This window comes from Abramis brama, assembly GCF_963993115.1.
Source record: "Abramis brama genome assembly, chromosome: 11".
Taxonomy (NCBI): domain Eukaryota; kingdom Metazoa; phylum Chordata; class Actinopteri; order Cypriniformes; family Leuciscidae; genus Abramis; species Abramis brama.
Window position 1 is genome coordinate 15823099 of NC_139973.1, and position 13312 is coordinate 15836410.

A 13312-nucleotide genomic window follows, 5' to 3' on the forward strand; every position below is an offset into this window, starting at 1 on the left:
TCCAAACCACTGCCCTCCGTCTCACATTTTTAAATATGAATTTAAATATGAATACGCATTCTGTGTGAAAGACTTTTTGTATTGAAATACTGCACGCAACGTACCCCAACTGTTTAATGAATTTACCCTTTTCGGTATAGTATTTCTCCATTTTTTTTTTTTTCTTCCCTTATTGAAAGTATAAACTTTCCTCTTGAGATTCATCCGACAGTTTTACAATTGTACAGCTTATTTCATCAACTTCTTCAATTCCTTTACTTGACAGTTTATGCACGCTTCTCCCCGTGTTGTCTTCTTATGAAAGTCTTTGTGGTTTTCCAGAGGAATAATACTCAGCTGGACGTCGCATATAACAGCAGAAATAATGTTATTCTTTAATATAGTGAATCAATCAAAGTCTTCTTAAAACTTCCCCGGAAGACTCCCTTGTTTTTAATTCTTTTTAATTTTGCTTGCACCAGATGGAATATCCTTCGGTTTTTGGCAAATGTTTGTCCAATTGACCTCAATTCTCTCTATCTGTCTTTGTCACCATCTCTCCATCCCTTTCACTTGGTTTTCCTCTCTCGTTCCATGTCTTTTGCATATACTGTCTTCCTCATTATGTCAGCGGAAGGTTCTTAGGAATTCTGCAGCTTATTTCTCTAACCCTTGAGAGGAGCGGTATCAAGAGACCTTCAGAATGATTGACAGAAGAGAAAGCTGGAGGCTGCCAAAGCTGTAGACTTCCCTCTGGCACTTTCTCCAGAGCTGGCTAAGCAACAAGAGGAAGACTGGACTGGAAGAAAAGAGAAAATAATAAATGGCTGTAAGTTTTACTGGAAACATAAATGGTTCTGGCTCGTAATCTGGTTCATTTTGCCGTGACTGTCACACCATTGGGTCAGGTGACAAAGACATAGTATGTGAGTGAGGCTCTTAATCTCACAGATGTTTTCCATTCCATCTGGGTAGACTTGTGAATAGTGTCGTGAGTCAATGAATAGATCGCTTTTAAAGACAAACAGTTTGTATTGATCAATGTCAGAGTGTTTTATGTGATTAGTTTCCCAGTTGTGTTTTTATGGATATGTATCAATGCAGCAGTTCTGGGAACCAACAGCTTCTGCACACACAGTCCTCCATTTCCACACGAATAGTGTCTGGTGCTGATAGCGTAACACATCGTCCATGACTTATCTGTCGTACTTGTCTCCCATTTCCCAGCTGCAAGATTTACCATGAATCAGGGAGATTAACTTTTAAAGGCAAGGAAGTAACCCTTTGGAAAAGTTACGAGTACACGGAAACACCTGTGTGTTGAAGAAATGGACCAAATGATTGATTTTTATTCGATTATGGTTTTGTTAGGCCAAGTTAATGAATTATCTCATCTATAATTCTCATATTTCAGGTATTACACCACTTTTGTGGCTTTTAGTCCATATCAATTAGCTTTGAAGCCATCTATGTGCTTTTTTTTTACCTTTGAGGGGTTTTTTAAGCAGATGTACACATTTAAAATGTATGGTCTTTCTCTTTTAGCTTAGATAAAATGCCTGATTAGAAATGTTAGAAAATTGTTTCATAGTGTATTTCTAATTAATCATGAAAATGCTAATTCATGCCTTTTTTTCATATATTTTCCCTGAGTGTATTTCATGTAGCAAAATAACATTATACGCCTTCTAGCTCAGTATAGCACTAACAGTTAAGAAAAGAAAAGAAAAAATGTGAAAAAAAACCATTTGTGTAGCAAAATCCTGGTGGCAAAAATGTTGTCTATTGACGTCCATGCAAAGGTAGCCATTTAATTTGACTAAATTCATTGTTTTTGGAAGCTATGTATAAATGGCAAATATCCCACATATGAAAGAAGATATTTTGACTGGGAATGCTAACAGATAGCGCTATATGGATATTATAAACATTTTTGATAGTAACAGCAAGTAGCCATCATGGCTATGATAAGAACTAAAGCCTATTCTTTAGTAGAAATTCTCATCAGTAAACAGATCAAGGGTCAAGAGATTTTAGCATAGATTAGCACCAGGTGCAGCCTGAGTGCTTGAGTCCTAGATGCCAAGAGCTTGGATGATGAACAGCTCTAAAGCATCATTGGTAGTCCTCAAACACTTTCTATTGTCAGTGTCATTTTCTGCAATCATCCCTTAGGCAGGAGACAATCACTGCTTTTAAACGCTTTAAGATGCTCCACGGCTCGTCCAACTGGCATGCTTTGTTCATTTCTATCAAGGTTAGGGAAAGACTGGAGAAAGCGTTTGGTAATTCTGATCATGAGGAATTGTATCAAACCCTGGGCCTCCTTTGAGGTTTGTGCTATGACATTTTAAATTGTCTCACAATAACCAGGGCATCTCCGGTTCTTATCCGTCTCAAATGCTTCTTGTACCGAGGTTGCCGTGTTGTGAGTTTATGTGAGTTGCATTGCATATGGGATCTTTTGTAATGCTGACAGGCTCTTGCAGTGCTGTTACCGATCACATTGTACATGCCTTTCTCTCTTCACCTGAGACCGTGCTTGTGTCCAGATTCGGATAATGCGAAAGGCTTGTTCCACGCCAGTGGAGGATTTCAGCATGTTGACGGTCTGGCATCGGGAGATCACTTTCTCCTGCCTGTCAGCAGAAAACAAATGACTTCTACAGTAGGTGGTAACCAGCAGAGCACATTCCGAAATGCTCCTGTGAGATCTCAGGGTGACCCGATATGCCCAGAGATTGCGTTGTGTGAGTACACGGGTCATTAAATGGTAAAGCAATATCATGTTTGTGACGTGTTGCACGTCTGACCAAACATTACTCCGGGCCCCTGAAATTAGACCGTATGTAAACGATGCGCCGGCTTTGAAGTGGTTTGGGTGCTTTCAGTAATATGCTAATCTCCCTCTTGATCTTGATTGCATGGGATGTCCCGATATAATACCCATCAGCCTGTGTGCTGCACTGCTGTTTCAGCAACACATTAGCCTGCGCTGAGGAAGCTGCTTTGAAACTGTAGCTTGCCAGGTTATAAGCTAATCATAATTTAAGTAGTTCGGCTACAGCCAAGGTAATCTCTGAAAAAGTAGTTGGCAACAATACAAACTACTAATAAAAAAATTATGTATATATTTGATTCTTTTATTCAGCAAGCACACTCAAAGTGTGACAGTAAAGGCATTTCTAATGTTACAAAAGATTTATTTTTCAAGCTTTGAAAGCTTTTGCGTGTATGTGTGTGTGTGTGTGTATTATTGTATTTTTTACATTATACATAATAATACATAAATACATTTAATCAAATAATGTGTGTATATATATATATATATATATATATATATATATACATACACACACACACACACACACACACACACACACACACACACACACACACACGTAGTTTGATTTAATAAAATTATACATAATTTAAATAATATGATTTATAATTTAATAACCATATTTTATGATCATTTGTTTTTGTTTTACTCAAAAAAAAAAAAAAAACACTACAGCTAAATTTATATCATTTATTCATTTATTACAGTTAAATATTCCACTAAAATTATTATAATTAAATATTCCACTAAAAAGATTATGTAAAATGGTGCTTAGAAACTCAAATTGGTTTGTTTTTCTTTCTATATCAGCCACCCAAAAATACTGATTCAGTAGTATTGATACATATTACATATGAGATAGAGGACAGTTTACAAGAGTTTGTACTCCCTCAAGTTTGGCAACGAAACCATGTTGGCAATACAGTGTCACATAAAAAAAAAAGATATAGCATATGGTTTTGCTACACCGCTAGTCACTGGAATCTTATTTTAAGACTTTTTTTAATGGGGAACATGAGATGACCCATTCCCATTATTTTTTCACAGATATAATGACTGAATGAAATGATTTATTTATTTATCAAGACATCAAACATCTTGTTTAGTTGCTTTTGCTGCATACGAAATCGCATACTGTCTAATAGCTACTTGGTGTGAAACTTACTTTTTTTAACGGTGAGTTGCGTCTCTTCACTGCCATTCACAGCACCATATTTGGAGACAGGGTTTGTCTTTGTACTAACTTTGTACTAAAATTTAACAACAAAAAATCTCTTATGAGTGCTTTTTCACAAAAATGCTGCTTAAAGCAGTTTAGAGCTGATGTCCATTATTTACAGCTAAGTACTTTCACCCTGGGGCTAATGCTAGCACATTCCCTTAGCTCCCAGGAGGGATTCCCAGCGGTGGGCCTGGCTGTTGTCTTGCTAAGGAGGGCTAACCGGAGGAGAGGACTACCTTTCAGCTGCATCAGAGCTTTGTTCTGCTCTGGTGTTTGTTGTGCTAATGGGAAAGGTCCTTGTATTACAGCCGTCCATGGCCAGCGCTCACCCTGGTTCACTGCCTGGTCTCCAGCCTGTCTACGCCTGGTCTATACCGGACCATCTGGGTCCCTGGAGCCCGAACAGGGTTATCACATTACAGCTCGGTTTCCTGAGACAGGACGGTGGGGTAGGTGGTGGAGGATTTGGGGGTGGCTTGGTTCCTGTTCCCTGTAGTGCATTCAGATGGAGTCTTGCTTATCCTTTTATATGGATCAGGTGACACCTGAGAAGGTGAAACAACCATGTTCCTCTACCATGGATCTTCTCCATCTCTCTCTCTCACTCAGATTTACTTTCGTGTCTGAGGTGGGTGTTTGCTCCAGGGTTGTGACAGTAGAGGAAACACCTAGCCAAGAAAAACTTCAGCATTTGGGCTGGGCTCAGTGCCCACCTCCAAACACAAAAGTTTATGGTCGGAATCATCAGCCTGGGCTTTTCCCTCACATTCTCCCTATCATTAAAAAGCTTTATTGTCTCTGACCCAGCTAGCTTCACATTTTCCATTCACATCCAAATGCCGACATAATTATGCTAATAATTTATTAAGGTCGACTCGACATGCACTGTTCGAACCCAGGAAGATCAGGCAACTCTGTAACGACACAGCCAGCTGTTCATTTTATTTAATTCCTTAAAGGGAAACTTACAATTATATAGTGACAGAGTAATTATGATCTCATTATGTATTAGAGGTGAAGACTTTGTTCATTTCTGAACCCTCTGACATCAATAGTGCCTTTGTGTCAATTTGGTTAGAAAACATCTGCTGAGAACCTATCTATCTATCTATCTATCTATCTATCTATCTATCTATCTATCTATCTATCTATCTATCTATCTATCTATCTATCTATCTATCTTCTCTATGATTGCTGAAAGACACATTCATATTTTTTGCCTTTTGTTTATGTATATTTTATTTAAAATCTTGTATTATTTTTTTCCATATTGTAAGAATAGTCTTATCTGTTTGTAAAATAGTGAAGAATAGTGAGAATCAACGTCTGTATTTATCTTTGAAATCATATGCAATAAGTGGAGAGAAAGAAAATAAGCCAGAAACTGGACTGAACCTGCAACCTTTATGTGCTTTCACATACATGTACTTATTATATACTGTACCAGGCTTTCCTGTTCCTCCTTGCTTGATATTTTTAGGTGTACTGCTTTCCTTTAAGGTCATAATTAACAAATGTTCCCAATTAAAGTTGCCTTTGTTGTTTGGCAACATTAGAAAGGTAATCTCCAAATTACACTGCAATTTGCCTAATATTTCATGATTAGCTAATGATGGGTAGCTTGCAGATGTGGACTGCAGTAAAACTGCATGTCATCTGTTTTGTTCTATTCAGCTGACCTGTGTCGCACCAGTTGAAACGTATTATAAATGGGGCTTTCATTTGAAAAAAGATTCAGATTCATTGTATGAATGGACATACTGATTTTAGCCCCCAGATTAAAATAATTACAATACATTATTGTGGCAGATGATACACATTAATTGAATAGACATTACAAGTAAGTGTGTGTGTGTGTGTGTGTGTGTGTGTGTGTGTGTGTGTGTGTGTGTGTGTGTGTGTGTGTGTGTGTGTGTGTGTGTGTGTGTGTGTGTGTGTGTGTGTGTGTGTGTGTGTGTGTGTGTGTGTGGTGCAGTGTGTTTGTCATGTTAAAAGTGATGAATATACCATAACAAATGTTACTGAAATATGACACTTGTAAACTAGATGATCCTAATTTGGGGCCACACTTGGATCACTCATAGATGAAAGTGACAGGTCATGCCATAATGAGTAATGGTCAGAATGTAATGAGCAGATGAAGTGACCTGTCATAGATACATCACTAATGAGTGTAATTTGCAGTTGTAGTCAATGTCATCATGGAGGGGCATTAAACCACCTGCCCCTGCAGCTGTTGGTTTCTACTCCAGCAACGAGCGCGTGTGTGTGTGTGTGTGTGTGTGTGTGTGTGTGTGTGTGTGTGTGTGTGTGTGTGTGTCTCACAAGACAACATTGGCACTAACAGGTGTGTGTGTGTATATCAGCAGCTCATTAAAGTGGCATGTTTTCTAACACCAGGCATATTTAACATTAAATTATCACCCAGTTAACGTAATAACACCTCTGTGTTCACACTTTGACGCTTGTCTATCTCTTTCTCCACCCTTTCACTCTCTAGCTGTGAGATTTGTCTATTTATTTCACACCACCACTAGAGGTCTGGTAAAAAAAAAAAAAAAAAAAAAAAAAACAGGGAGCTTCCTCGCTGCCTAGAGTACATGTGTGGCTGCCTTCTAAGAAAGCGTCCTATCCATCATGGAACATCTAACCTCATAAGTGACCGATTTGGAACACTCTACACAGGCAGCAAATATATATTTTTTTAGATTGATCTTAGCATGTTGTTAAGATTCAGATTCAAGTGTTGTTGTTTTTTTGGCATGGTGTCTTTACATTGCCAAAGCATTGGTAACATTGAATAACTAATTAAATGTATAACATTAAATAACTATTAAATAATCAAGTGTGTACTTATGCTGAACATACATATTATTTTAATCATGATTTTTTATATATTATATGTTTATTGATAATTTTGAATTTACTGTAATTTAATTTAATTCAATTTCATATAATATTTAATTTATTATTATTTTTTACTGAGCTTGTCACTATGTATTCCATGATTCCCTTCTCCGAGACAGACCTACTTTTTGGAACAGGCATCGTCGATAGTCCCATGATGCCATAAAATGCTGCCTCCATAGGATGGTCGCTCAAAACAGAGCAGTATAGAATTTATTTTTAATTGTGTAATATTTTGGAATGATCACATCTTTCTGTTTATGGCGTTAATGGAACTAGGTGGAATGAGATGTTCACAAAAAAGACCCCTCTCCCACACTGTAGTTCCAGCAGAGCCTGCCAACCTCCGATGTGAGCCCAGTCAGCGGGAAGTGTGTGTGATCCATTACCACAGTTCTACTTTACATAGGGATGCACTCATGCACAGACGCAAATGCACACACGTTTGCTTTGGTAGACATTGTTGACCGAAGTCTTTGTCTTCAAGGTTGTAAGAGTGAATGTGCACTGTTTTAGAGTTTACTCAAGCTTAAGCTGTCTGTCAGTCAGACCAAACAGTCAGTCAGTTTACTCAGGAGCCAAATCACTTTCTAGTCATGCAAGTACAGCTTTTATCTAAATTAATGAGGAAAAAAATGACTAACTAAAATAATTTCATAGAGCTAAGCTCAAATCAGGCTAAAGAAAAATGTTCAGGTTGGTCAAGCTTATTTTTTAGACAATACAGCAGCATTTATCATGTTTACAATAAAAAAAAAAGTTAAACAATCAATTTCCAGGGATTCCAATTTCTTTTCAAGTATATTATTTCCATAATAAGTTCTAAATGTTTTTAGCAAAGTATGCTAAAATACTTATTTGTCACAGGAGTAGTCATGCAAGTACAACCCATATCAATTTAAATAGAGACAAGCTGAAAAGCAACAGTTTGCTGAACTGTTTGCTAAATTAACAAAATTTCAATATGCTAGTCATACTAATACGTTCTAAACAGAGTAAGGACTAGATCAGGTGCTGCCTTTACAAATAAGCTGATTCCCATTTTTAATCGAAAGGTATTTTCCTGCAGCCACCATGCATTGGGATTCATTATTTTAATCATTTATTTAGTCTGTCTACTTTTTATACTGTCTCTGATTAAGCACACGCACAGAAGGGAGAAAAATGAACTAATGGCGTACATTCCTGGAGCACCTTGCACCTCTGTTCGGACTCCTGTCCTGCCCCAGTCCATTGTTTATTGTGTTCTGTTGTAAAATGTCTGACTCAAAGGGGGCCATTGTAAGACGAGCATCACTAACTCTGAACCTGTCAACACTTGCCCATATTGTGCTGCTACACTATAATAAAATGTTCTTTGTACAGTAACAAGTCTGTAATCTTCATATATTAGAGGCAGGTTTACCTGCACGCTCCTGAACACACACAGAGCGCTAATAGCAACATGGCCATCTCTTTAATTTCACATTCTTGTTGCATATGTTTTATCATTGCTCTCACAAAAGTGAACACTGAACTGATACTGAACCGGATTTATAAAAATGGCTAGCAATGTCTAGAATTGTTTAAAATGTTTTGTCAGTTAACCTAAAAACTGTACTTCATGTCTTAAAATCTAAATTAAATAATGGGTGATGTTCATTTTGACAGAATAAACCCACAGAGTGAACAGGAAAACTATACGCAGAGGGGTCTTGACTTGTATCATCCTGAAGGGATTGTTTTGCAATAATGACTGGCTCACTGTACATTATCCCACTTATTACATACTTGCTAAATAAATAAATTGGCAAGAAAAATTGATTAAGTGAGAAGAAAAAGAGCTGTCTGTGTAGGAGAATTTGCAGGCAGTGTCAAATAGTTTAACAGCCATGATACAATGTCTGACCACACAATCCCGCAATTGATCATGAGCCATGCAATAACTGGTTATAATGCAATAACTGGTTGAACCATGAGCCATGCAATAACTGGTTATAATCCAGTCAATGTAATTTAATATGACTGAATCAGCCTGACCGAGTTATATAGATGAAGGTTATTTATTTATTTAATCCTAGTGTGTATATGTTTCCAGTTATTAGTTTTATCAGCATATTACATATGTACTTTATAGTAGATGTATATGAGCCAGACACTGGACCTTTTCCATTGACCATGGTATTACAATAGTATTTATTTTAAATATGTTAAAGTATCAGTTTAAATACCATGGTACATGAATACGGTACCTTGTATGAAGTACCATGTATCTGTTACCTTTACTGTACCATGATACCACAGTCTGAAATGTGCCTCTCCTTGACTTTCTCTCTTTGCTTTGTATCAACAGGGGCAGAGATTCCCTCAGACCCAAACGTGGTGGCCGCCTCCAGTTGGAACATGTCCAGCGGAGCTGAAAGAGGTGAGTTTTAGCCCAGCTCTGATAGGCCACTCAGGGACACCATTAGGTCTACAGTAATGTGACAGATCGGCAGCGATTGCTGGATGTTTTGTCTAGAGATGAATGTTAGTTTTGATTGCCAAAGCAGACAGCATTACTAGCAGGAACATGTGAGCTCTAGGATGACAGCATTTTGAAAGAAGCTAGTTATGTTTCTTAAGTTATCCTAATTCCTCAGTCTGGTACAGTGCGCACTAATTCGGGGGTTTCCGTGCTCATGGTAAACCTAGATCTGCTGTGTCTGTGCTATCGTTATAGATGCAAGTTGGAACAAAAGTCAGGAGAATTCAAGCAAGAACTTATTTTCCATAAGATCACTAAATTTCAGTGCCATCTTACAACACTCTCTCTCTCTCCTTCTTTTTTCACTCTATCAAATACAAATTCCTACAAACACATAATATCAGCACTCCATTCCTTCCATTTCAAGACCCTTTTATATTGTTCTTTTATTTGTCATTTCGTTTAAGTGTTTTTCCTGTCTTGAACCAAACCAGTAGTAATTAAACTAATAAGAGAATTGGAGTCATTATGTCCGCTATGTGATTTCTCCAAATGGTCCTAATTGCTTTGGGATTAATATTTAAATCTATTCTCCGAGAACGGACACTGCACTAGTGATATAAAACGCACACAGTCTGTTAAAGCAATACTTTTAAGGTAGTCTAATATTTTTCTGACTAACAAATTACTGACACAGTAAAGGGTAGATTTAAATAAAGAAAAACGAAATTTAAATAAAGAAAAACGAAAATTAAATAAAGAAAAACTAAATTTAAATAAAGAAAAACTAAATTTAAATAGGCCTAAAGAAAAACTAAATTTAAATAAAGAAAAACTAAATTTAAATAAAGAAAAACTAAATTTAAATAAAGAAAAAATGAAATTTAAATAAAGAAAAACGAAATTAAGTTAGCCTAAATTAAAAACGAGATTAATTTAGATTGATAATAACGGGTAAAAAGTCTAATACATTTTGTTTCTATTATTCTATTTTCCACAATGTCAAAGCAACAGCAGCAATACAAGCTCAGACATGCACTTCGGTCCATACAAACTCCGCTGTTCTGCGCTCTAGCCAGAGAACACTCCCGTTGCTGGAACACTCAGGCGTCGGTTCTATTTCTAGCATGCACGCGTTTTCCGCGTGGCTCGAGCCGCGCCTGAGACGCGTGTCTCACGCAGGCAGTGTGCAAACTCCAACCTATTAACATGGGAGCCGAAATAAAAACAGACACCCAACGCAGCTGAGACTCTCACGCCAGCAACCAGTGTGTCGCCGGCCTTATTCAAGCGCGAATGAGAACTGTTTCGCGGGGTCAATAAAAAAAAATAAAAAAAACGTTTTTTCGTTGTTGTTTTATAAATGCTCTATGACAATTGTTTAATAAATGTTCAATCAAAATGCAAAACATCGCGTCTTTTTTTTTTTTTTTTTTTTTTAGTCGACTAATCGTGCAGGACAGGACTTTGGTCGACTAAGCATTTCTTTGGTTGAATACAGCCCTAGTAGGGTTAGTAGAGTAAAGTGACATGTACTTGCAAAGTTACTTAAGCAGACAGCCTACTAATACTCTACTGATAATCTAATGTGAGTTAGTGAGTTTACTTAAATTCAACAGAATGTCTAAAGGGGACCATTATAATAAAGTGTTACCTAACTTTTATATTGGTATTTAATATTTCAGCGCATGAAAACTTGATTCCGCTAACTTTAAATGGTCAAATTACTTCTTCAAATCATCTGCTGAAGTTCGATAAATAAACAACTGAATTACATGTGCGTGTGGGTCTGTTTACGGTTGGTTCCTTCTGGCTGAAGTTCAGAACCCGTCACCGCATGCTTACATCATTAGAAGGAAGTGGAAGTGTCCAAAAGATTAGGCTTGTCAGTCAGATGCATTATGGGTCGGAACTGATCCCCCTGTGGTTGTATTCTTCATACGAATCCATTTATGGATAACCATATTTGTATATTGTTATAAGAGAGCTGATGTTTGGATGGAGGAAGTTAAGATGAAGGGATAAAGAAGAGATCCACCAGGGGAAGGAAGGTAGCTTTCCATTCAGCCACACTCAGACCAGACATGCCTGGAACGAGAGCAAGAGGGCGGTAAAAAGAGAGTAGGGAAAGGAGAAGGGAGGAGGTGTGAAAGGACAAGAGGAAGGATAAAAAAGAAGAGAAAAGTGAGTGGAGTAATGGTTGAATGTTGTGTATATTAGTCACTTGTCACCCAGACCTCAGGTATCTCACTGTGGTTCATATATTCAGATTGTGACCATAAGAAATGACTAAGGCCTCAAACGGTGCATGATTCATATATTTTGTGGTGGGAATTTGCAGCGACTTGTCTTTGCAACACTGTCTAATGTCATTCGAGCTTTTTGATCCCAAGGACCCCCAAATATGATGATGTGGTACTAAATAGCTATATATTTTCTATCCAATTTATACTGTGTAGAAAAAATCATAATAATAAGTGCAATATTATAAAGACAGAATGTTATTTGCAAAATGAACATAATTGGCTTTTAAATTAGTGGTGTTGTAAACATTATTGCAAAGCATTTACTCTTATATTATTATTGTTATAAAAACCCAAATCTTTTTTTGCTGTAAAAAAAACTAGGGTTGTCAATATAATAAAATAAGTTAATAAATAATAATATTCAGTAACACCTAATCTCATGATCATGAAATGGTTTTTAGAAAGCAATATATATATAATTTTGCACCTGTTTTTTTTTTTTTTTAAATCTGAAATATATGGAATCAAGTATGTATTTTAGATGAAGTACAGTGTCAATACTGTATTTTAGATTGGGTCAAGTATAGGGTCAAAAATTTCAACAAACAATATCAAGATCTCATTCACCTAAGTCCAGTTCCTGAAAAAGACAGCTTTTCCCAGGTCCATTCCTCATATTCCTGTTAATGTTGTGGTCAACAAAATCCTGCTCAAATCTGCCACCAGATTCCTGGTAACCCTAGATGCAGTTTGCTGAAGACTGCTGTCTGGTATAGTTCAAACAGTGCTGGAGTTTCTGAAAGGTGAATGGTAGTCAGTGGAATTCAACCCCCACCTCAGCAGGACTAATATTGTGGATGTACCTGCACAGCTGTGGGCCCTGCGGCTGCTTACCCTGCCTTTAACCCTGGGGGACCACACTCATGGCTCCTACTCAATATACTTTTATTAATTTTCTCGTCAAAGTCACATTCCTTGCATTGCACCATAGTCTGGCCTCCTGTGAGAAGATGCTTCTGAATTTGAAGAGAGAGAAGGGAAACTTGTGTTACAAACCGCTTTAAATTCAGAATTGAAGGGAAAATTTCTGTCATAATTTACTTCAAGTTGAACACAAAAGAAGATATTTTGAAGAATGTCGGTAACCCATCAACTGTTTGGGTTACCCATATTCTTCAAAATATCTTCTTTTGTGTTCAGCCAGCAGAAGAAAAATTTCATAAAGGTTTAGAACAACTTGAGGGTGAGTAAATGATGACAGAATTTTTATTTTTGGGTGAACTATACATTTTTGGAACCCCTCTTTTGCACTTTAGATAGTTAGTTAGTTAGTTAGCAGTAATTAGGTTTGCTGCACAATGCCCTAGTGTATTAGACTCTCTTTAATCATGAGTAAGTATTGACAGATTGTTGGACTGTATGTATCATATGCTCACAGTAAATCCGCGCTGAGTGAGAGGAAAAGTTTACTTTCACTCTTTGCTTCTTGGCTGCACGAGTAGGGCTTGTCAGGATGCCATCAAGAGCCTGTCAGAGCTTGTCTGCCAAACCGATCATATGACTCCACAGGAAGTCCCAGGGAATTCTACAGAGGTTAAATTATTATTTGTATGGAACACGCCAATATGATCTCATTAGTATTCATTGGCATTTGTATGTCAAATATACCA

The 13312-nt window shown here is 37.2% G+C and overlaps 1 protein-coding gene across 1 annotated transcript in view; it reads left to right on the forward strand.

Moving 5' to 3' along the window:
- ror1 (receptor tyrosine kinase-like orphan receptor 1) overlaps window positions 1-13312 on the forward strand; it is a 109938-nt gene that overhangs the window by 72258 nt on the left and 24368 nt on the right. Inside the window, exon 2 of the mRNA XM_084128434.1 lies at window positions 9283-9354. Within this exon, the coding sequence (XP_083984560.1) occupies window positions 9283-9354 (72 nt within the window). The remainder of the gene's footprint in view (window positions 1-9282; window positions 9355-13312) is intronic.